The 24,833-nt window shown below is 42.5% G+C and overlaps 1 protein-coding gene across 2 annotated transcripts in view; it reads left to right on the top strand.

Moving 5' to 3' along the window:
• Positions 1 to 22,033, top strand: part of MAPKAPK3 (MAPK activated protein kinase 3) — a 76,820-nt gene extending 54,787 nt beyond the window's left edge. The window contains exons 4-12 of one of the 2 annotated variants that reach the window (XM_034777253.1): positions 881 to 945; positions 3,335 to 3,414; positions 11,867 to 11,993; positions 13,515 to 13,590; positions 13,827 to 13,951; positions 16,397 to 16,402; positions 16,507 to 16,592; positions 19,178 to 19,258; positions 20,199 to 22,033. In XM_034777253.1, the coding sequence (XP_034633144.1) occupies positions 881 to 945; positions 3,335 to 3,414; positions 11,867 to 11,993; positions 13,515 to 13,590; positions 13,827 to 13,951; positions 16,397 to 16,402; positions 16,507 to 16,592; positions 19,178 to 19,258; positions 20,199 to 20,357 (805 nt within the window). In that variant the 3' untranslated portion in view covers positions 20,358 to 22,033. The remainder of the gene's footprint in view (positions 1 to 880; positions 946 to 3,334; positions 3,415 to 11,866; positions 11,994 to 13,514; positions 13,591 to 13,826; positions 13,952 to 16,396; positions 16,403 to 16,506; positions 16,593 to 19,177; positions 19,259 to 20,198) is intronic. The other variant, XM_034777255.1, reaches the window with a different exon arrangement.
• Positions 22,034 to 24,833: the final 2,800 nt, after the last annotated feature.

Consider the following 24,833-nt stretch of genomic DNA (forward strand, 5'->3'; position numbering starts at 1 on the left):
GAGGGAATGTGACCTCTGGATGTAAGAGCTGGGAGCAGTCCTGGCTGCACAGTCTTGCCATGCATTAGCCTAGTGCATCTCTCTCTTTATAGGATTTATGGGGAAACCTGCAGCTGCTCCAAGCAGCCTGTCTGTGGGAGGAACAAGAAGACTAATCATGAAACTAACCTTCCTTTGCACTCAGAGAAAAGTATCTTTATGGAAACGTGGGTGTAATTAATACATATATTCACACATGCATCTGTCACTTTCCTTGATACATTCACATGGGGGCTGACTGTCCTTATAAGGTCATTTGGCTCCCCTCAGGCTATTACTTAATCCTAATTCTTCCCACTGTCCCCTACTCTCTTGGTGCCACTGTTGCAATGTTGTCTTCCTCTGGGGGGACCAGTTTAATATCTCTCTTATCAGTTCCTTATTTGCTTGCTTGCTTCAGTTGTTTCCTCATCCCCAAACCTTAAAGAACTTTTTAGCAGTGCAGTAAGACCACAAGATTGCTATCAGCCTTCTGAACCAGCATCTAACCTGTCATTTCTGGTCTTCCAGCAGAGATGTGGGGCATGTTACTAATGTCAGTGATTCTATTTTCTGGGAAATGCCTCACTACATATTAAATCACAGGCCTCCATACTCCGTTTTGTTTTGGTTTTTTTAATTATTATTTATTTAATGGTAGAGCAGGACAGCAATCTGCACTGGACCTATCAGGAACAGATTATTTAGCAAGTTCAAGTCTCAGAGATAGGCAGGCAGGTTACCTAACATACATAAAACCACAGTTGCTGCAGGTCCATGCACACAAGACGATGCACAGTCTGTTGGAGATTTTCTTTTGTTCGTCCCCCTGAATTTGTTTTGTATGTGTTCTCTGTTTCAGCATGGAGGGAGGGGAACTATTCAGTAGGATCCAGGAGCGAGGAGACCAAGCTTTCACAGAGAAAGGTAGAATGTCATGAGAAAATTTGTGAGGTTTTATTTCCTTCACCCTCCCTCCCTATCCGAAATAAATGGAAAATGTTTGCGTAGTTTTTGCAGGAACTTTATTGGGTTCAGTTTTGTTTCCTGTTGTTTTAAAATTCTATTTTTATCTTTAAAACAATTTAATGTCACAGCTCAAGAAAATGAGAAGCTACCAGAATTGGATAGATTTAGGCGTAATGTGGAAAGCTAAATGAAAACTTCCTGACACACATCTGCCTATACACTTCAGTACTAAACTGCAGCAGCCCCTGCTGTTCTAATTCCTGGTCTTCACACAGCTCTGCCAGTGTACCCCCATCCTGACATGCAGTCCCTCCCTTGAGTAACATCAGTTGTGTTCAGCTGTGTTGTGAATAAATGATTATAACAAACACTTTGTACAGAAAGACTACATGACTTGTTTAAGGTCCCACAGTGAATCAGTGAGAGAGCCTGGAACACAACAGCCTTGTTGTTGTTTATTAATTATCATTATTACTTATTATTTGGACAGTACCATAAATGCACATGACTGCAAAATTCTACTTGCCCACTCACTGCAGGAAAAGTGGCTTACTTTTACTGAAGAGTAAAATATTATTAGAGTTGTTTCATTATTGTTCTCACAAAATGGGTAGGTGAGTGGAATTTATACCTGGATTGTAAATTATCGTGACCATTGTGCAAGGTTGGTATAGAGGCCAGGTTTTCTGATTCCCAGTTTCCTATGCTAATCTCTAGTCTATGACGAATCCGTCAAGAGGCATGAGTGACTCATGTGGAGCCCATGAACTGGATGCAGTTCTAAGGAGTGTTCTGTGTAATTCTGTCAGATACAAGATTCGAGAGGGAAAGAATGGTGCTGTGACTGTAGGTGATTCTACCCTGATAACATGACTTTTATGCATTATATACCTAGTGTGTTTTCTCCCAGATACCCATTCACAAACCTTTGGGGACTACAAGAGAAAAATACTCCACTTGCACAATGGCGCTGAGAAATTAATATCCCTCTTTCTTTGAGGGACCTCCCAAGATCCACTGACCTTCCACTCTTCACCCATCTAGCAGATAGCTTCCCAGTGCTCAAGGCCTAGGTAGTAAAGGAGAAGGGTATGCAAGGTTTTAACCTCACAGCTTCCAAATGGGATGCATTTTTCTTGCCTTTGATTGTTCCTGCCTGACAGGGCACAGTTTATGCCCTCGAGCAAAAGCATCTCTGTATCAGTCCAGACCTGGATATTCCAGCCAAAGCAGGAGACTTGCTTTATACCCAGATGGGTCTATATAAACTTGGTTTTCTTGGTTACAGTAAAATAATCTTGGCTTTTCCCCTCAGCCTCTGAAGCTGAGAGCATCACTTTAGTTATGCTCCTACCTGTGCAGGAAACAAACAGCCAAGTTAAAGATATTAACTCTGACTTCCGTTAATTCAGACAATATTGGATAATGTAGATATTTCTGTAGACTTGTGGATTTAAGACAGTGTTGACCCATAACAATGGGAACAGAGAAAATGAGAGAGAGACTGCAGGTGAAGTACCTTAGGGGGTTGAAGCCAAAACCAGCACTTGCTCTAGAATAGCTGCTCAGCACACAGAGCCGGGGGAGGCCACAACCCTCTTTCTCTGAAATGACCTCCCACATAAAGCTCTTCTGGCTGCCGCAAGTCGACGAACTCTTCCAGGCTCCACATCACAAAACCTGTTGCTGGGGGGACAGACAGCTCACTGGCCACTAGAATTTCCTGCTGGAGTATGTATCAACTGCAGAAATTAGACATAAAAATAAACTGGAGAAAAAATATACTAGGATAGGCTTTGCAGGATAAAATGGCTAATTCACTTTTATTTTTATATGAGGAGACACTGTTAAGGCTGATGAGGACCAAAAATGTAACCTACCATGATATTATTATATTATGATGTTGATCTGATGCTAAAAGAACTTTTAGCCCCTCCAGAAGTAGGTGTGCACTGTTAGTTAAACTTCTCTGCTGGGCAACCCAAAAATATACCCAGGGGCACTTTCTTCATGATCTTGCGCATTGCTCCATCACTCTGTTATGCCCTTAATACTCTGTTCTGATGAGCACAGCAGAGCATTAATTTACAAGTACACACAGAGCAGGAGTCTCAACTATTTAAGTTACTGTGCCTGCTCATGAGAATGGCTGAGCTGCCAGGGGGATTGTGGGGTATGATTGCCTTCAAAACAAAAACACAGCTGTTGAGGCTAATTTTAGGATTTCCAGCATTGACGCTAGCCCTGTATACAGACAAGCTGTATGTAACTCAGAAACATTCCCAAGCATGTCTCTGAGCTACAGTGGGAATGTTAATATGACCTTTCTCTAAAATTATATTTATAGAAGCCTCTGAGATAATGAGAGACATCGGAACAGCCATCCAGTATCTGCATGCAGTGAACATTGCCCATAGAGATGTCAAGGTGAGGCCTGAATGTGCCTGTGCAGGGGAGAAAAGTTAAACTGCAAACAAGTGGACGATGCTGATTTATATAACATTTACGAGTACAGTAAAGCATAGGTGCTGGAAGGAGGGGTGCTGCTGCACCCCCTGGCTTGAAGTGGTTTCGATTATATACAGGGTTTACATTTTCGTTCAATGGCTCTCAGCACCCCCACTGTACAAATTGTTCCAGCACCCCTGCAGTAAAGTGGCCAAAGTGTACCTGTTTCATGCCAGTGTTGGGAGGATCTGTCATGCCCAATCAGTTCAGGGTCTGAATACCCACCCATACCAAGGCCAATGGTTTTCAGTTACATATGCAACACAAAAAGATCTAGGTAGTCATAACTGGTATTAAAGAGACATTCAACTTGAAGTCAAGTTAATTTTAAAAAATGTATTAAGTTGTTTCAGATACTGCACCCACACCTGAAGTCGCCTTGTCAGTTTTTGTGGGTTCAGAATCATATTTTCCTATTTTATGTTTTCAAAAAGACCACAGTAAAAGGAGAAACTGCCTATGTCGAGGAAAGTATGAAACCAATTCCACACAAAATAAACAAACTGGGGAGGAGGAAGAGAAATTAATATTAGACTTGATCCTGACTAACAGGGAGGTATTGGTTGCAAAGGAGGAAGGCAACTTGGGTTGATCATGAAATGACCGATTTCACGATTCTAAGGAAAGGAAGGAATGAGAGCAGCGGAATAAGGATAATGGGGTTTAAAAAAGCAGACTTCAGAAAACTCAGAACTAGTAGGTAAGGTCCCAAGGGAAGAAAATCTAAAGAAAAAAGAATTCAGAAAAGCTGGCAATTTCTCAGTGATAATATTAAAGGCACAATGATAAACTATCCTGTTGCGAAGAAGAGATAGTAGGACTAGCAAGAAATCAGTATTGCTGCTTTAATGACCCGAAAATCAAAAAGGAATCCTACAGGGAAACATGGACAAATTGCTAAGGATGAATACAAAAGAACAGTGCAAATGTGTAGGGACAAAATCAAAAAGGCTAAGGTACAAAATTAGTTACATCAAGCAAGGACTATAAAAGACAATAAGAGGTTTTATAAACACATTAGGAGCAAGAAAAAGATGAAGGAAAGCATAGGTATGCTACTTAGTGGGAAAAGAAAGCTAATGATGGAAGACATCAAGAAAATTGGGGTGTTTTGTTTTGTTTTAGTCGTCACTAAAAAAAAGGTTTCATTGTGACCAGATGCTTAACACAATTAATATTAACAACAAGGGGGAAGGAACACAAGCCAGAATAGGAAAAAAATAGGTTAAAGAATATTTAGATATTTAAGATGTATTCAAGTTGGCAGAGCCTGATGAAATTCACCCTAAGGTACTTAATGAACTTGCTGAAGCAATCTGAGAACCATTAGCAATTATCTTTGGGACCTCACCAGTCCTCCATGAGTTCTCAGAGGACTGGAGAAGGGCAAATCTTTAAAAAGGGGAACAAAGAGGAGCTGGGAAATTATAACCAGTCAGCTTAACTTTGATACCTGGAAAGATACCGGAACAAATTAGTAAACAATCAGTTTAGAAGCAACTAGAGAATAATAAGGTGCTAAATAGTAGCAAATATAGATTTGTGAAGAACAAATCATTCCAAGCCAACCTAATTTCCTTCTTTGACAGGGTTACTGACCTACGAGACAGGGGAAAGCAGTAGATGTTATACATCTTGATTTTAATAAGGCTTTTGACACAGACCCACATAACATTCTTATAAGCAAACTAGGAAAATGTGGCCCACACTATAAAGTGGGTGCACAACTGGTTGAAAGGTCGTACTCAAAAAATTTACAGCTGCTACCAAACTGGGAGGGTTGCAAGCACTTTTGAGGACAGGATTAGAATTCAAAATGACCTTGACAAATTGGAGAATTGGCCTTTTATTGAATTTCATCTTGTTGATTTCAGACAAAGTACTAAACTTAGGAAGGAAAAATCAAATGTGCAACTACAAAATGGGGAAAAACTGCTAGACACAGTACAGCTGAAAAAGATCTGGGGTTACAGTGGATTACAAATTGAATATGAGTCATCAATATGATGCAATTATAAAAAAAAGGCTAATATCATTCTGGGGTGTATTGACAGGAGTATTATGTGTAAGACAAGGGATATGATTGTCCTGTTCTATTCAGCAGAGGTGACACTCCAGCTGAATATTGTATCCAGTTTTGGGCACCACACTTTAGGAAAGATGTAGACAAATTGGAGAGAATCTAGAGGAGAGCAACAAAAATGTTAAAAGGTTTAAAAAACTAACCTATGAGGAAATGTTAAAATAACTGGGTATGTTTTGTCCTGAGAAAAGAAGACAAGACAGGGGAACCTGATAGATCTTCAGACATGTTAAGGAATGTTATATAAAGGACAGTGATCAATAGTTCTTTATGTCCACCGAAGGTAGGCCAAGAAGTATTGGACTTAATCTTCAGTAAGGGAGATTTAGGTTAGATATTAGGAAAAAAGTTCTATCTATAAGGATGGTTGAGTATTGGGACGGGTTCCCAAGGGAGGCTGTGGAATCCCTGTCACTGGAGGTTTTTGAGAACAGGTAAGACAAACAACTGTCAGAGATGGTCTAGGATGTTATGCTTGGTCCTGCTTCAGGGTGTGGGGGCTGGACTAGATGACCTCTCAAGAATCATAGAATCATAGAATATCAGGGTTGGAAGGGACCTTGGGAGGTTATCTAGCCCTACCCGCTGCTCAAAGCAGGACCAATCCCCAATTAAATCATCCCAGACAGGGCTTTGTCAAGCCTAACCTTAAAAACCTCTAAGGAAGGAGATTCCACCACCTCCCCAGGTAATCCATTCCAGTGCTTCACCACCCTCCTAGTGAAAAAGTTTTTCCTAATATTCAACCTAAACCTGCAACTTGAGACCATTACTCCTTGTTCTGTCATCTGCTACCACGGAGAACAGTCTAGATCCATCCTCTTTGGAACCCCCTTTCAGGTAGTTGAAAGCAGCTATCAAACCCCCCCTCATTCTTCTCTTCTGCAGACTAAACAATCCCAGTTCCCTCAGCCTCTCGTCATAAGTCATGTGGCTCCAGCCCCCTAATCATTTTTTGTGCCCCCTGCTGGACTCTTTCCAAGTTTTCCACATCCTTCTTGTAGTGTGGGGCCCAAAACTGGACACAGTACTCCAGATGAGGCCTCACCAATGTCAAATAGAGGGGAATGATCACATCCCTCGATCTGCTGGCAATGCCCCTACTTATACAACCGAAAATGCTGTTAGCCTTCTTGGCAACAAGGGCACACTGTCGAATCATATCCAGCTTCTCGTCCACTGTAACCCCTAGGTCCTTTTCTGCAGAACTGCTGCCTAGCCATTCGGTCCCTAGTATATAGCAGTGCATGGGATTCTTCCATCCTAAGTGCAGGACTCTGCACTTGTCCTTGCTGAACCTCATCAGATTTCTTTTGGCCCAATCCTCTAATTTGTCTAGGTCCCTCTTTATGCTATCCCTACCCTCCAGCGTATCTACCACTCCTCCCAGTTTAGTGTCATCTGCAAACTTGCTGAGGGTGCAGTCCATGCCGTTCTCCAGATCATTAATGAAAATATTGAAAAAAAACGGCCCCAGGACCAACCCTTGGGGCACTCTGCTTGATACCAGCTGCCAACTAGACATGGAGCCATTGATCACTACCCATTGAGCCCGACGATCTAGCCAGCTTTCTATCCACCTTATAGTCCATTCATCCAGCCCATACTTCTTTAACTTGCTGGCAAGAATACTGTGGGAGACCATATCAAAAGCTTTGCTGAAGTCAAGGAATAACACATCCACTGCTTTCCCCTCATCTACAGAGCCAGTTATCTTGTCATAGAAGGCAATTAGGTTAGTCAGGCATGACTTGCCTTTGGTGAATCCATGCTTACTGTTCCTGATCATTTTCCTCTCCTCTAAGTGCTTCAGAATTGATTCCTTGAGGACCTGCTCCATGATTTTTCCAGGGACTGAGGTGAGGCTGACTGTCCTGTAGTTCCCGGATCCTCCTCCTTCCCTTTTTTAAAGATGGGCACTACGTTAGTCTTTTTCCAGTCATCTGGGACCTCCCCTGATCACCATGAGTTTTCAAAGATAATGGCCAATGGCTCTGCAATCACATCCGCCAACTCCTTTAGCACCCTCGGATGCAGCGCATCCGGCCCCATGGACTTGTGCTCGTCCAGCTTTTCTAAATAGTCCTGAACCACTTCTTTCTCCACAGAGGGCTGGTCACCTCCTCCCCATGCTGTGCTGCCCAGTGCAGTAGTCTGGGAGCTAACCTTGTTCGTGAAGACAGAGGCAAAAAAAGCATTGAGTACATTACATTAGCTTTTTCCACATCCTCTGTCACTAGGTTGCCTCCCTCATTCAGTAAGGAGCCCACACTTTCCTTGACTTTCTTCTTGTTGCTAACATAGGTCCCTTCCAGTCCTACATTACTATGATTCTATGATTTTTTTAATCTAATCACTTTTCATTAGCAATCTGAGGTGTTGTAACAACAGCAGGTTAAAAAAAAAGTGCAGTCCTGTCTGAATATTTCTTAAGTTGGCTCTCTTTCTTCAAGAGTGTTTTAAAATACCTAATGAAAAAGGGGATGATGTTGGAAGGCGCTAGTACCTGGTAATTATTTGTGGCACAATACTGAAGAGAATCATTCCGGAAAGCAGATCTGGATTTCAGACCCTGATTTAGAACAGTGGTAAGAACCTCAGGCTATTCCAGAGAAGCAAGAATGCCTGGCCTGCATACAGTATACACCAGGGGTAGGCATCCTATGGCACACGTGCCAAAGGCGGCACGCGAGCTGATTTTCAGTGGCACTCACACTGCCCGGGTCCTGGCCACCGGTCCGGGGGGCTCTGCATTTTAATTTAATTTTAAATGAAGCTTCTTAAACTTTTAAAAAACCTTATTTACTTTACATACAACAATAGTTTAGGTATATATTATAGACTTATAGAAAGAGACCTTCTAAAAACGTTAACATGTATTACTGGCACGTGAAACCTTAAATCAGAGTGAATAAATGAAGACTCGGCACCCCACTTCTGAAAGGTTGCCGACCCCTGGTATACACACTTGCAAGACAGGTGTTGGTGCACTCAGCCATCCTCTCCATAAAGCCATGTAGAACTATACCCCTGGCTATTTAGTGTTCCTCAGCATCATTGATAATGCCTCAGTCCCATTCAGCAGAGGAGATACAGCCTGTCCTGAAATAGACATTTGACACACTTGTACCATTTCTGTGCTAGCCCACTTTATATGTAGGATGTGTTTTATGATTGGCACCCATTTGTTATGGCAGTGGCACTGCTTACGGCTCTTGCAAACTCAGCTCTGAGGCAGTCAAGATGTAAATGCAACTTTTCAAATATTCTTAATGTTATTGCAGAGTTCAGAATCAGGAGGAGTAGGGAGAGCTCATTTAACACTACCATGCAGAACTGATTTAAGGTACTAGCTAATATTTGCCAGCCTATTTAGTGGGGGAGATTTGGCAGGCTTTTGCTATTAAATTACTGTGTTTACATAGCAGCAAAGAGTCCTGTGGCACCTTATAGACTAACAGACGTATAGGAGCATGAGCTTTCGTGGGTAAATACCCACTTCTTTGGATGCATGTAGTGGAAATTTCCAGGGGCGGGTATAAATATGCAGGCAAGAATCAGTGTAGAGATAACGAGGTTAGTTCAATCAGGGAGGATGAGGCCCTCTTCTAGCAGTTGAGGTGTGAACACCAAGGGAGGAGAAACTGCTTTGTAGTTGGCTAGCCATTCACAGTCTTTGTTTAATCCTGAGCTGATGGTGTCAAATTTGCAGATGAATTAAAGCTCAGCAGTTTCTCTTTGAAGTCTGGTCCTGAAGTTTTTTTGCTGCAGGATGGCTACCTTTAAATCTGCTATTGTGTGTCCAGGGAGGTTGAAGTGTTCTCCTACAGATTTTTGTATATTGCCATTCACCGCGGTGCAAATAATACTGAAAACCCACTGACTGCTATGCCTACCTTCATGCCTCCAGCTTCCATCCCGGACACACTACACGATCCATTGTCTACAGCCAAGCACTGAGATACAACCGTATCTGCTTCAACCCCTCAGACAGAGACCAACACCTACAAAATCTTCACCAAGCATTCTCAAAACTACGATACCGCATGAGGAAATAAGGAAACAGATCAACAGAGCCAGATGTGTACCCAGAAGCCTCCTACTGCAAGACAAGCCCAAGAAAGAAACCAAAAGAACTCCACTGGCCATCACATACAGTCCCCAGCTAAAACCTCTCCAATGTATCATCAGTGATCTACAACCCATCCTGGACAACAATCCCTCACTTTCACAGGCCTTGGGTGGCAGGCCAGTCTTCGCCCATAGACAACCTGCCAACCTGAAGCATATTCTCACCAGTAACTACACACCGCACCATAGTAACTCTAACTCAGGAACCAATCCATGCAACAAACCTCGATGCCAACTCTGCCCACATATCTACCCCAGCGACGCCATCACAGGACATAACCAGATCAGCCACACCATCACCGGTTCATTCACCTGCACGTCCACCAATGTAATATACGCCATCATATGCCAGCAATGCCCCTCTGCTATGTACATCGGCCAAACTGGACAGTCCCTCCGTAAAAGGATAAATGGACACAAATCAGATATTAGAAATGGCAATATACAAAAACCTGTAGGAGAACACTTCAACCTCCCTGGACACACAATAGCAGATTTAAAGGTAGCCATCCTGCAGCAAAAAAACTTCAGGACCAGACTTCAAAGAGAAACTGCTGATCTTCAGTTTATCTGCAAATTTGACACCATCAGCTCAGGATTAAACAAAGACTGTGAATGGCTAGCCAACTACAAAAGCAGTTTCTCCTTCCTTGGTGTTCACACCTCAACTGCTAGAAGAGGGCCTCATCCTCCCTGATTGAACTAACCTCGTTATCTCTACACTGATTCTTGCCTGCATATTTATACCCGCCCCTGGAAATTTCCACTACATGCATCCGAAGAAGTGGGTATTCACCCACGAAGCTCATGCTCCTATAAGTCTGTTAGTCTATAAGGCGCCACAGGACTCTTTGCTGCTTTTAAAGATCCAGACTAACATGGCTACCCCTTTGATACTTGTATTTACATAGTATTTGTAGTGTGCTTAGCAAAAATAAAGACAAGACCCATGCCCCCAAAGAGGGAACAATCTAAATACTCAATGTACAAATGAGGGATGGGATGTAACAAAGAACAAGTGATTTAGTGATGGGGTTTAGCACCTGTCCTATTCCCATTCCACAACGTATTCATTTGTGTGTGTGTTTTCTAGCATCTATTTCTGTTCACATTTAGTTGAAAGGAGGACTAGGGTTTATAGGGCTTATGGAAGGAGTGTGTTTTAAAGAGGGACTTGGAGGATGATTTACAAGTTAAGGGACTAAATTCCATGTACTTTGGCAGAGCTGAGTTTGTGCCACTGCCGCACATAAGCATGAGAACTAGATGTTGGTTGGCTACACAACATGTGCCACATGCACAGCAGGTTAATGCAGAAATGGTACAAACTGGTTAGCCGTCCCTCAATTCACTCCTCCTTCAAGTCCTTCCTCAAAACATTTTTCTTCCATCTTAATAACCTCAGTGTGGAAGAGGGCATATCTGTGTACAGAACTGTTATTTCAGAGTGTTTTCTTCTCCCTCCCAGTGAAGTTAAATAAAGTCCTTACTTACTAATACTTTAACTCCCAGTGCCCTTTGACTCAGTGCTTAAGAACCTTTCTCCCCTTCTCTCAGAGTGCACTGTGCAAAGGTGCTAGTACACAGATTGCAAGGGCAGAATTAGTTCAGTTTTCAGGGAAAAGCTGTATCTTTGTGCTGGTTTTAATAGAGTAGTGTCAGACACTGCTCATGGATCTGGTTCTTAAGATGAGCTGTTACCAGTACCCTGGTTCTTAGCTCCTACTGCCTGAATGCCTCATGGAAACACAAAGCATGGACCGATATCTTCATCAGATTAGATGCCATGTAGGTCAGAAAGAATAATCCCCTAAAGTGTAATGTTCTAAAGAGGAGTTCATAGAAAACATGGTCCTGCACCCATTGAAGTCAATGGAAATTTTGTCATTGACTCCAGTGGGTGAAGGACTGAGCCCATTTTTTTGTGATTATTGGGTTGGGAAGGATTTTGATGCCTGCTCTAGGCAAAGATGCTGCCTATTGTGGAAGGGGAATGATCCTAAATCTGGGGTGGGAAAGTGAGGAGAGAGAGTGCAGCAGTTCATGGTCGGTAATGGGTGGCCCCGTGGATGAATTAGGAGTATAGCCCAATAGAATTTATTTTGAGACCCTTCTTCTATGTTGTTGCAATTACCTTTTCTCTTGGTACCATTGCAGCCTGAAAACCTACTTTACACATCCAAAGAAAAGAATGCAGTTCTCAAGCTCACAGACTTTGGTTTTGCCAAAGAGACCACTGTACAGAATGCACTGCAGACGCCCTGTTACACTCCTTATTATGTGGGTGAGTCTTCTGGGAGGCCCTCCTCCACATGTATAATCATCCCAGTGAGTCTGAAGACCTCGGGAAAGCTCCCCATGCTGTGAAGGGCACCTCTTTTCTCCCACAGAGATGAAAAGGAGACACCCAGAATTTTAATTGAGGTCATACTTGGACACTAACCTAGTCCCAACACAGAGTTCAAGCCCTTCTGCGTGGGAAGGAGAGAGAAAACATAATGGCAAACTTGGCTATACAGAAATAATGTTGGCTTTTTCACTGTGGGTTGATGTGATTAAATCCATAATCCGAACCCAGCCTTCACAACCATTGGATGTTTTCTTGCAAAACTTTGCTTAGCATAAAAACATGGTGAGAGAAAACAGGGTAATTGATCTTCCCCCAACTATAAAGGTGCATTTTTAAAGTAGGAAAATGGAGAAATTGGTAATCCAAGAACAAAATTTAGTCTTGGCTGAAATGTTGCCTTACTTGCATCCAGCAGTGTGTACCAATGTACTGAATGTCTCATTGCACTGTACTTGTACTGATTCTAGGGTACAGCCACTGCAATCTTTAGGACAGTGATTTCCTCAAGATAGGATGAAAAGTCACTCTCCCTTTTGTATGGCTGAGTCAGTTTGCGCTCATAACCCCTCTTTGGGGAAGAGAAGGGATAATAAAAAGCCTTCACTATTTTGGCAGAGCTGGTCCCCTTTGCTATACATATGAAAGCCTATTGATATTTTTAATGGAGTAAGTATCTTCCTGGGGGGCTGGGCAAAATTCAAGTGATAATGGCAAAAACCATGTAAAGAAAAACAGCACTAGGAAAACAACATTGGGCTGTACCCACCATGCGTATGATCAGCACACTGACATGTTAAAGGAATTCATATCCACATATTTTAATGTCCTATATATTTGCACTTGCACAGGCTGACTTTTCCCATTCCATACCTCTATAAACCAGCATGAATTGCTCATATACTCAGAGAACCTTTTTCTTGCTAAGCAAACCTAAAAACAATTTGTTTCCCCTAAGAAAAAAACAGTTTTCCCCACCTCCCGAGCCCCTGATATCTTTTTTTCTCATTTTTGTACTTTTGTAAGAATTAGATGCGATGGAGTATAATAATTCTGGCTGTAACCAACCACAATCCAGGCAGGTGCAGTGCAAGACTTCCCCACATAGCTCTGTCAGTGCACTTCAGTTCCAATCTCTGCAATATGCACTCCTGTTTATTCCAATCCTGGATCCCCATAAAGTCCTGAGCTGCAGCACCCTCTGCTACTTTAGCTCAGGACTTCTCCTGAGCAGAGATTTGCCAATGAGGAATTGTGCAGTTTTTCAGATTGACACCCATACATGTGGAGCTCCATAGAGATCACACAGCAGTTTGTAAATAGAAAAGATAGCAGTGATACCCAATCGTTTATTTTTTCCTGCAACATATATTTGTTGTCATTTTATACTACTACTTGCTGTTTAGAGGTGAGGAAAATATCTGGCAATCAACTGTTTCTGATTTTTCCCTTCCTCAGCCCCGGAAGTCCTCGGTCCTGAGAAATATGACAAATCATGTGACATGTGGTCTCTTGGTGTCATCACATATATTCTGTAAGTATGAGATATGGGGACAGATAAATAAACAAGGGTAGGCCAGCTATTAGCAGACTCTCGACCCATATGCCTTGCCTACCTCCATCCCAGATACCATTGCACTAAATAATGGACTAGTCACTGGGATTTTACTCATCCCATCTTTGGAAGAATCATAGGCTGTATGACTTTATATGGGACAAAGGAATGTGGGGATTTCCTCGTTACAACCATTCAATGCACCTCTCTTATAGCCTGTGTGGGTTTCCTCCATTTTACTCCAACACCGGACAAGCCATTTCCCCAGGGATGAAAAGGAGAATTCGGATGGGGCAATATGGGTTTCCCAATCCAGAATGGTCTGAAGTATCAGAAGAAGGTAACTGAACTAGCCTGTGTCTCTGTTACTCACACATACACACTGGATGGTGGAGGGGTATGTGTTTACATTTCAGACTGTTTCTAAGGAGTCTTTCTTTTGTGATGTCCTTTAAATCAAGACTTTATAAAATGATACAGGGAAGGGCTAGGGATTGATGCATTTCCTGAGCAGTATGGAACGTAAATAACAGAAAACTTTTATTAAAGGGCACTTAGTGCTGGTGAGAGGTGTTAAACATCCCTGGAAACTGAAGACCTTAATCTATAAAACAGGTAACAGTGTGGTGCAAGGAGAGCTGCAGGGGAGAACTCAGACATTGGCCTCCTTATTGATATTGCCAACTTCTCAAAATAAATTTTGTGATGTGGGTGGACACTTATCATCCAGGTATTAGGCCAGGGGTCGGCAACCTTTCAGAAGTGCTGTGCCGAGTCTTCATTTATTCACTCTAATTTAAGGTTTCGCGTGCCAGTAATAAGTTTTAACGTTTTTAGAAGGTCTCTTTCTATAAGTCTATATTATATAACTAAACTATTGTATTTAAAGTAAACAAGGTTTTCAAAATGTTTAAGAAGCGTCATTTAAAATTAAATTAAAATGCTGATCTTACGCCATCAGCCTGCTCAGCTCGCTGCCAGCCTGGGGTTCTGTTCACTTAGGCCAGCAGCGGGCTGATCAGGGCTGCAGCCGGGACCCCAGACCTGGGGGGCGGGGAAAGTGTTTCAGGAGTCAGGGCAGATGGCTGGGGGAGGGGGTGCAGGGCAGAAGGCTGGGGTATGGGGGGGGTGTTCAGAGATCAGGGCAGAGGGCTGGGGAGGTGCAGGGCAGAAGGCTGGGTGTGTGTTGGGGTGTGGGGGGTTCAGGGCTGGAGGTGTGTGGGGGAGCAGAAGACTGGATGTGTGTTGGGATGGGGGGGGTTCAGGGCAGAGGGCTGGGGATGTTGGGGGTGCAGGGCAGAAGGCTGAGTGTGTGCGGGGTTCAAGGCAGAGGGCTGGGGGTGTCGGGGGTGCAAGGCAGAAGGCTGGGTGTGTGTTGGGGTGTGGGGGGTTCAGGGCAGAGCGCTGAAGGTGTGGGGGGTGCAGGGCAGAAGGCTGGGGTGCTGGGCTCGTGGGGGTGCTCCGAGCGGTTCATGGCAGGGGGCTGGAAGGGATATATGCCCTGTTCCACCCCCTTCCCCCAGGCTCCATCCCTACCTCTCTCTACGGAGCTGTGTGCACGCTGCCGCTCTTCCCCCTCCCCTTCGCTAGGGCCATCAGCTGATTGGCGCAGGGAAGGAGAGGAGGAGGGGCAGGAACCAAGCTTCTGCCTCCTGCCCCCGCAGGGGAGAGCAGTGGGCGCGGGGGCTGAGTGGGGCTGGGGGCCGGGACCGCGGCAGGGAGCTGCGTGCCACTCAAAATCAGCTCGCGTGCCATGTTTGGCACGCGTGCCGTAGGTTGCCGACCTCTGTATTAGGCTGAGGTCAACGATCTATTTCAGCTAAACTAGTGACCAAAGTCAGCTGTTGAGTGGTGACCTGGATGAATTAAAATCAGTGTGCTAGAAGTGAAAGGTTCTGATTCCCTGTTACTACACCAGTTTCCTAGACCACCTACTCTCACTTGCCAAACCATGTGTCAGGGAAATAAGTTCAGCTTCTGATCATACTTCTAATGATGGAATGGCTTGTTAGAAAAGAAGTGGGTTATACTGTGATAACACCCTTTAATGTGTACTTATTGAGTGAAAAGCAGATATCATCACTGTGTCACATTGTGAGATGTGGTACAGCTGTCCATTTTGGGATCTCATGGACATTCATGCGGAGTGGGCCACTGCACATTTAATGTGAAGGACGATGCATCAGTTGTATGTCCCCGGGTGAATGCTCATTCTCCCCTGGATTCTGTTCCTATCCTCTCCCAGGACAGCAGTTATTAAAACGCTAGAGAAAGGTGGAGAGAGGTAATTTATTTGGAAAACTTGTTTTCATATGGATGTGATTGAGGGTAGTTCCCTCCTAATTTGAACCTATTCAGCCCTCTCTACAAACCAAACTCAGCAATGGATCCCCTTGAACCAGTGCTGAAAACTGTGTAACAGCTAGTATGGATGGGACAAAACTGATTACAGAAAGAATGATACGCCAACAGAGCTGAGAACAATTTTGTCTGGTATATGCCGTGGTCATTAAAGGTTTAGATATTAAGTTGATGTAGAGCTACAGAAAACCCTGTGTTAGACAACAGCCAAGGTGTACGGTTTTCAACACTGGTCCACGGGACCCACTTCTGACACCTGTAGTCAGCAACAGGTTAGTTTCAGGGTGTAGACTGGCTCATAGAATCCCTAACCCTCTTGTCTCCTCTTCCTACTATCTTTCCTGTGTGCGTGTGTTTGTGTGTACATGTACTTATGTTCTCTCTCTGTCTCTCCCATCTCCTCTGCTTTTCAACATGAGAGCAGACACAGGTAGGTGTCTTGAGCTGTATACAATTACCCTTCTTAATTCTTGTTCTGAAGATTGTGCTGGATATAGCAGAATACAGTGTGCTATGTTGGTACTTGTCTTTCAGCCAAGCAGCTGATTCGTCACTTGCTTAAGACAGACCCGACTGAGAGAATGACGATTTCTCAGTTTATGAATCATCCTTGGATTAACGTGAGTCCTGCGTGATTTTTACAAAGGAGAGGGATGGATTCTTACATACAGAGCCTGAAATGCTGCTCTGCCTGGCACATGAAGGGAGAGCGTTGTTGTTATTACTCATTGTTAATTAGCAAAGACTCTACCCAGTGTGCTCTCTGTAAAAGGACACCTGTCTGCAAAGAGACAGTTCCTCATTGTGGTACCAGAGGACACACTTTACAGTTCTTGTGAGCAAGAACCAAGTACATCCCTACCTACTCTCAGCCAAGAGTTGCTACTGACTGTAGCATGCACCACCCTCCTCCCTTTAAAAAAAGCCATGGTACTTCATTGTTGCAGAACTTATGAAGAGCTATTATTAGAAGTCCCAGGCTTAGCTAAGTTGATATGAATTCAGAGCCTCATGCTAAGGGAATTCTCATCCTTGGCATAGATCTGAAAATGCCTGGGAAAGGGGAAGGATTTAACTGTAACCTATGAGAAAGCAACAGAGACTGGTATACATGATGGTGTTGAGGACACTAGTTCAAGTCTTGCTTTGTCACTTGTTTTTTTTTTCTCCCAAGTATTTGAGCAGATGTCTATATTTCATAAAGTAATATTTATTATCTCAAGCAGGAAGCAAATTCCTGCTCGGGTTCCAAGGTGCTATCAGGATGAATCAAGCACAGAGGCTTTTAGGATGCGATCTCTGGTCTGTAGGTGTCACTGAGAATGTTATAAATTTTCGACGTTCATGCCTAACACAGAGCTAGGTTCTCACTCCCATGAAAACAAACCCAAAGGAGACAGAATGCTTACAATGCACAATCCTTTCTCCCAGGGATGGCAGTTCTGAGGAACTTCCCTGTCTGTGCCCACCCCAGGAGGAAGAGACACAAACAGCAACATAACTTCATATAGTGTCTTATTTTATTGTAGTCATTGCTGAAGATAAGTCTGCGATGCCTTTCATCTGAAGATCTCAAAGCCCTTTACAAACATGAAGGAATGTAGCCTTATTAGCCCCCTGTGAATCAGCTGGGTGTCCTCATTTTGTGTTAGAAGCATGGATGAGGGCACTATCATTGCATCCCATGCATCTCGGGTGCAAGAGGATGTGGTTTGTCGTTTAGGAGGAGCATGTTGTCCTCCAGTCAGTTGGTATGGAAGTGGCAGTCAGCAAGCAGTAACTGTCAGCAGGTGAAGGCACTCAGCTCCTGCTCAGAGAAACTAAAATGCACTCCATGGTGCCAGTTTTCCATTCCCACCTCCCCAGCCTATCCTTGACAAATCATGCCTCGGTCAGCATGGAGTCTTTTTCCAGAGAAGGCATCAGCCATGCTTTTGGCTTCCTCTTGCCATATTAGCTAGAGCAGGATTTAATTTTATGGCACCCTGATCTGGGTGGCCTTTAGGCACTATTACAATATAAACATTAAATGATGATAACATGCACAGGGATCTCTTCACCCTTTGCTGAAATGCAGTCTGCTTTGGTATGGAATGCAACAGCAGGAGAATTCTGTGCCCAACTGAGTTTACAGTGTGAGCTGTAGACAGGCAAAATGTCATTACTCAGCTGGAATTTAGCAAGGAAATTGAGCTAACAACCCTACTCTACCAAAAAGATCTACAAGACCTTTCTTGACAAGAGATCATGGACCTCAGTCTTAAGTCTTATATGAAAGAGCATCTCAAGCAAAACAGTTGTTGGGGGCATTGAATATGTACTTACTCAAGATAATAAAACTATACATTTCTCTTCTGTAGCACCTTTCAGCCAAGTATCTAAATTATTTTCAGCCATTAATTTAGCCTCCCAACCTTTTCCAGTCAGTTATTTTGTACCTATTTTACATTTGGATGAATAATAATCCCTCACTCATATATAGCACTTTTCATCAGTAGATCTCAAAGTGCTTTACAAAAGGAGGTCATCATAATTGTTCTCATTTTACTTATGGGGAAACTGAGGCACAAAGCTTGGTTATTTGCCCAGCATCACACTGCAAATACTGAGCAGAGCTGGGAATAGAACTCAAGTGACCGAATTCCCAGTCACCTGTTCCAAACATTTGATTGTGTTTCCACTTGCCAATTCACCCAGACCTGACTTTTCCTGAAAGGTTTCCTATGGGAGTACTACTGTGTCCCTCCCTACATTTAAGTTCTGATGAGATCATAGCCAGTAGTACTATATGTGCAAAATGAAATTTCCCCTATCACAAATGCTAGAAGAAAAATAATGAACTGCTTTGAATGGGATACTTAATGAATGAACAGTTGTTAAAAACAAAGTATAATAAGAATACACAATATATGGTTTTTAAAAAAAACCTAGAAAAGAATAAAAAACAAATGAAATGCCAGACTGTGGCTTTTACATCCTCTATGCCTTGGTGATATTTTAGGGGGATAATAATACTTCTCTACCTTACAGGGTGAAAAAAGGATAAATGCATTTGATTGTTGGGCACTCAGATTCTAAGGTAATGGGAGGCCATTTAAGTAGCTTAGATAGGTCTTCTGCCTCACATACATTCATGAGAGTAAGTGATCATTTCACACAGCTAGCTTTGCAGAATGCTTCTTTCTGGTTTTATTTCTCTCCTTAGAAATCAATGGTGGTACCACCAACCCCTCTTCATACTGCACGGGTCCTGCAAGAGGATAAAGACCACTGGGATGAAGTGAAGGTCAGCCAAAGAACAGCTGCGTGAATTATTAGTTTTGTGGTTATTGGGGATTCTTCCCAGAATGGGGTTTGAGAAGGGGTGGAGAGGCCTTTCTTTCTTTGGAATGAAAGAAATCCAAACATGTTAATGTATGGAAATGCACATTATGGGCACCCAAACAACCTTAACTCTGCCCTGAGACACCATAAGGAAAAAGAGTGAAAAAGATCTAATTTGTCTTTTAAAAAAAATCATTTAAATCTAATCTGGGACTCCAAACACTGTTGTTCATTGATCATAACTGTATGGTTATTACATTGTCATTATAGGGCAGACTTAAGGTTGTTTGGATTCTCTAACTCTGTTTCCATACCTTAACATATTTCATTTCTTTTAAGGTTAAAATTATAAACATTTTATAATGTTTGGGATAATTGCAACATCCCTGTAATGTATTTTAACCTAAATTACTCAGACATTCTCTCAACTTTTAAACTACATTAAGATGGAGTTTTGTCTGCGAAATGAGTTAAGATAAGGCCAAGACTCACATATAAAATGTCATTAAAGGGATTGAGATGATAGTTTCATTTATGATTTTTCAGTCCCATGTCTCTATTTGATTGTATGTATTTTGTTCAGGCCTCTTGGATGTTCTCTGATCACTTGACCATTAGTCTGGTGCATTCTCTTGTAAATTTGAACTATTTTCTGTTTGCAAAATTCATTGACACTCACATAGGCAGCCTACATTGAGTAGGAGTAAGATTTTTGCTCCCATACCTTGTTAGCAGGTGATAACACTTTTAGTCTCTCCCAGGCAACAGAAAGGTCTAATTTATTATTGATTATAATATAACCTACAACAGGGCTCCATTCTGTCAGACAGTCACTCATCAGTAGGATGGAATGGCTGTCTTGCCTATGTCTGAGTTTTCACAATTGTTCAATGTGGTTTCAGGAAGAGATGACAAGTGCTTTGGCTACCATGAGAGTGGACTACGACCAAGTGAAAATCAAAGACTTGAAAACATCCAACAACCGCCTCCTCAACAAACGCCGCAAGAAACAGAAACAGGCAGGCACCTCCTCCGCAGCCCCAGGATGTAACAACCAATGAGACTAAAGGAGAGGAGGCTAAGGATTTGAGGGTTAAAATTAAAAGGAACAAATAAAAATGAGCAGGGTCAGCTCACCCTATACCACAAAGGGGCTGGCCTTGAGAAAAAGAGGAACCTGGCCTGCAAAGGGGGGGAAGTGTTAAAGACTACATCATTCTAGAACTTTTTCTGGGCTTTGCTTTTTAAGGGGGATTTGTTCTTGTCATATGATTTTTACATTTTGCCAGGGGTACCTAGCATTACCAGAAATTGTGGAATTTTGACACAGCTTTAGCTGTTTTGGGGCAGCAGAGGGTACAGGAGATCAAGTTTTAGGATACTGATGCACAAAGGTTTTAACCACAGCCTGACTTCTACTGTGATTTTAAGCTTGTGGAGGGGAAGACCAAAGTGTTCTGGTAGGAGAGGTTCAAGAGTTCGGGCAAGGGGAATGGAGTGAAACATCACTGCTCTCTTCACACAAGCAGCACAGTCTCAACTCTTGGTGTTGCTGGCGCATCTGAATCGCAGCTCATGTTAGCATTGGTTAGAACAGTGAGTGTTTTCCAGGTTTAACTCCTACAGCTGCACATCATCATCTGAATAGGGAATCACTGTCCTTGGTTTAGGAAAACCTTCCTGTGCAGCTAATGGATGGAGTAAGAGTTTCCTTCTTGCATTTCCTTATTCACACAGATCCTTAGTCTTATGTGAAATTCAGGTTTTGTAGCACTTTTCTAATTCAGTAGTTTGTTCATTTTCTACAATTACAATGATGCCATGTCTGTTCTATTGGCATATCCCTCTCTTGCATTTTTTGTTTTTGTTTTTTAAATCTATGGCAGTATTTTACATAAAGCTGTTTGTTTTTAATTAGGACTCAGAACATGTCATTAATCCTGCTGAGTCTGTGAACCTTCAATGAACACAACTGGATAACTATACACACCTCTGCTCTAAAAAGAGGTGTCTGAAGTCCACAAAGAAATGGAAAGGGTTGTTCTCTGTAGGAAATCCCATTATCTAACTTCATCCAGTCTAGTACATGCAAGTCTTATGCCTGATGTAAAATGCTTATTTCTGTTAGGTTTTACCTGCTGTGCTTTAACAAGCAAACTTTAAACCTTGGGGAGTATTTTGACCCATTCTGACACTAGAAAGTGTAAACCTATGTCAGCAATACTGCTGGATCCAGAGTCCCAACATGGATATGCACCCATTGTCTTTTTTTTCCTAACTCAAACTTCTGTTTTATGGTATTCTGGCTGTGGTTTGTTAATTTGTTCTTCTACTTTATGTTCAGATTGTTTCCTCTTACTGCATTACGGGTTTTATTTGAGGCGAACAAAACATCAGCAAGAATGTTGAGAGCTGTTTATGTGAAATTAAGTGCTTCCATTGGTGCAAATAAACACATTGTAACAAGGGAAATGAGGGGCTGAAAGGGTCAGACAAGAGGACAGCAGTGTACAGGAAGTAAAGCAATCCTGCCAAACAGAGTCTGGATCTTCCAATCTATCTGAAAGCCACACTGAACTTGTTACCTCTCCACTGAAGATTTGCTTGATGCTTCGACCTTACAGATGGGCTCTGGTCCCATGTAGGAAGCACTGGCTCTCCCTACAAACCATCCACTTTTCTTTGTGTAATCTTAGGATTTTACAAAATTATTTTAATAAATCATGATGTTCCAGCATTTCTTCCTACAGTAGTCCCTGTTTTCATTGAAACGTTGTGTGGTTTCATGATACAGTACCAGGTACAGGCATCTTTGAGGATTTTGGCAGGAAAGGAAAAGTTTAAAAAGGAAAAATACCACCTGCACTCAAAGGCTGGCCAGCTTATCTGAACATCTTTTTGCTCTCAAAGCTTTGTTTTTAAATCAGAAATCTCTGTAAATGCAAGCACTAAAGGGTTATTTCATGTTTTCAATCTAGCTACTCCCATGACCATAGTGTATCTCACATTAATTGATTTATCCTTTAGGCTCTGGTATAATAGGGAAACGTTACTCCCCATCTATAAAATGGGGATAATAAGGCAGAGAGCGATTAAGTGACATGCCCATGGTCACATGGATGGAGGTCTGTGTCAGAGCTAGGAATTGATCTCCTTAGTCCCAGTTTAGTGCCTTTACCACAAGACCATCTATCCTTCCTCCCAAGAGTTCATCTGTTTTCAGAGGGTAGCTACCACATCATACCAGCCATCTGAGTTTTACACCTCTTCAAGTTGGAATTCGTTCTCCCATATCCCAGCTAGTAGGGCAAGGAGTGCAAAGGATGTCTTTCTAGTAATCTGCCCGTTTTTGATTATATAGAAATATGACAGCCATCGTGGTCCCAGTGTTATTCATCCTCTGCAGTGGATTTCCCATCATCTAAAGGTTAAAAGTCTGAGCCGTTGGTCTCCTGCAAAACAGTGGCTCAGGTTTTCTCTTAACTTGTCAGTTCAAGCAGTCTGGAGCTCTTTAAGGCAGTGGTTCTCAACCAGGGGTACATGTACTACTGCGGGTATGTAGAGGTCTTCTGGGGGTACATCGACTCATCTAGATATTTGCCTAGTTTTATAACTGGCTACATAAAAAGCACTAACGAAGTCAGTACAAACTAAAATTTCATACAATGACTTGTTTATACCGCTCTATATACTGTACACTAAAATATAAGTACAATATTTATATTCCAATTGATTTTATAATTGTATAAAATGAGAACATAAGCAATTTTTCAGAAATAGTGTGCTGTGACACTTTTGTATGTTTGTCTGATTTTGTAAGCAAGTAGTTTTTAAGTGAGGTGAAACTTGAGGGTGTGCAAGACAAATCAGACTCCTTCAAGGAAGGGGTACAGTAGTCTGGAATGGTTGAGAGCCACTGCTTTAAGGGATGTGCTGAAGCATTGGTCATTTCTGATGGAGAACTCCAAAGTATACCAAGGGCCCAATTCATCACTACATTACCCCAAGTTTACAGCAGTGTAATTTCCTCAAAATCAATGGAGTTACGCCACTGGAAAACTGGAGTGACAAATTGGTGAGTCAGGCCCTCAGGTACTCAAATACCAGTCCCTGGACCGTGGAAGCTGTGACATATTATTTTTCTGACGAATGCCATCACATTCTGTTGTACCGTGACATCTAGGAATGGACTAAGTCAAACCACAAGGGGCAGCCCCAGGAAGATCTCCAAAGTACAGTGTGAAAATGGGGAGAGGGGGCATGAGGGAATATTTCTGCTTAACATCTTTTAATGAGGGACAGAGGAACATGTGAGGTAAATGCCATGTAATATATGTCAACCCTTCAAGCCCAAATGTGCTACAACTTCAGCCATGTAGGGGAAACTGGCTACAACATGGTTGTTACACAATCTGGTTCCATTTACAATATAAACAAGCTTTATTTTAACCTTGTTACTGAGCCACACCAAAGCCTTGGATACATCAAAGATTTCAGCAGAGTTTGAGCATGTGGTTAATGTGCCATCCTCACTGAAATATGCAAGTGTTTTGTAACTAAATCTGGGGATAATTATGTTGTAACCCTTCCCGCCCCCCCCCCCCCTCCACTACATGGCAAAAGATGTAGATTAGACAAAGCCTTGGAAAATGAAGGCTTTTAATTTCAAAGGTTTTTTTGTGGATGTGGAGCTACCTGCTGGTCCTTCGGCATCATTGCACTTGTTACAGCATTAAAAAGTGGTGAGTATTAAGAGTCTCAACATCAGTAAGAAGCAAGGATGGGAACATAGAACATCGAACAAAGTAAAACAAAATTGCTTTTAGTGGATAGCATCCACACCCTAAAGATTTTTGTAATGATACTGAAATGTTGCAACTGTTTGAAGCTCAGTGATTTTTTTTTTGGTGCCTACCTTAATGTAGGTTACTCTGCCATGGAAGAGGTTTGCAAGACAAGGCATGAATGGTGCTCTGTATTCTATGGATTCTCATGTTTCATAGGAGATCTTTTCCTTGTGGTCTTTAGCTCAGTTATACAAAATATCCATCACAACACTCTCACACATCATAAAGTGCTCCGATTATTAGCTATGGTACTTGGATCTTACCTCCATGAACCCTACCCCGACTCCCATGCAGTCCTCCCACTTGGTATAATAGCTTCTTTGGAACATACTGCTTGGGAGTCCAAATTTATCGCCTGTTTTTAAAGAGGATAGACTATTATAAAACTGATTCATTTGCATATTCATCAGTCACATTGATGAGGTGACACAGCCAGGAAGAGAAAGAAGTGAATGGCCAATAGGACAGGCTGCAAAGAAAACATAGATTAAAAAGGGGGGAAAAAATCTTTTAGGCAGAAGCTGAATAAGATCTGTATGCACAATTCCCTGCCCATTTCTTTTAATGATTGCTTATGGGCTGCCGCTTCCCTTGTGCATGTCTCCAGTCCATCTCTCTCCCTCTAGAGGGGGGGGGGAAGGGATAGCTCAGTGGTTTGAGCATTGGCCCGCTAAACCCAGGGTTGTGAGT

This window comes from Trachemys scripta, chromosome 7, assembly GCF_013100865.1.
Source record: "Trachemys scripta elegans isolate TJP31775 chromosome 7, CAS_Tse_1.0, whole genome shotgun sequence".
NCBI classification, from domain to species: Eukaryota; Metazoa; Chordata; order Testudines; family Emydidae; genus Trachemys; species Trachemys scripta.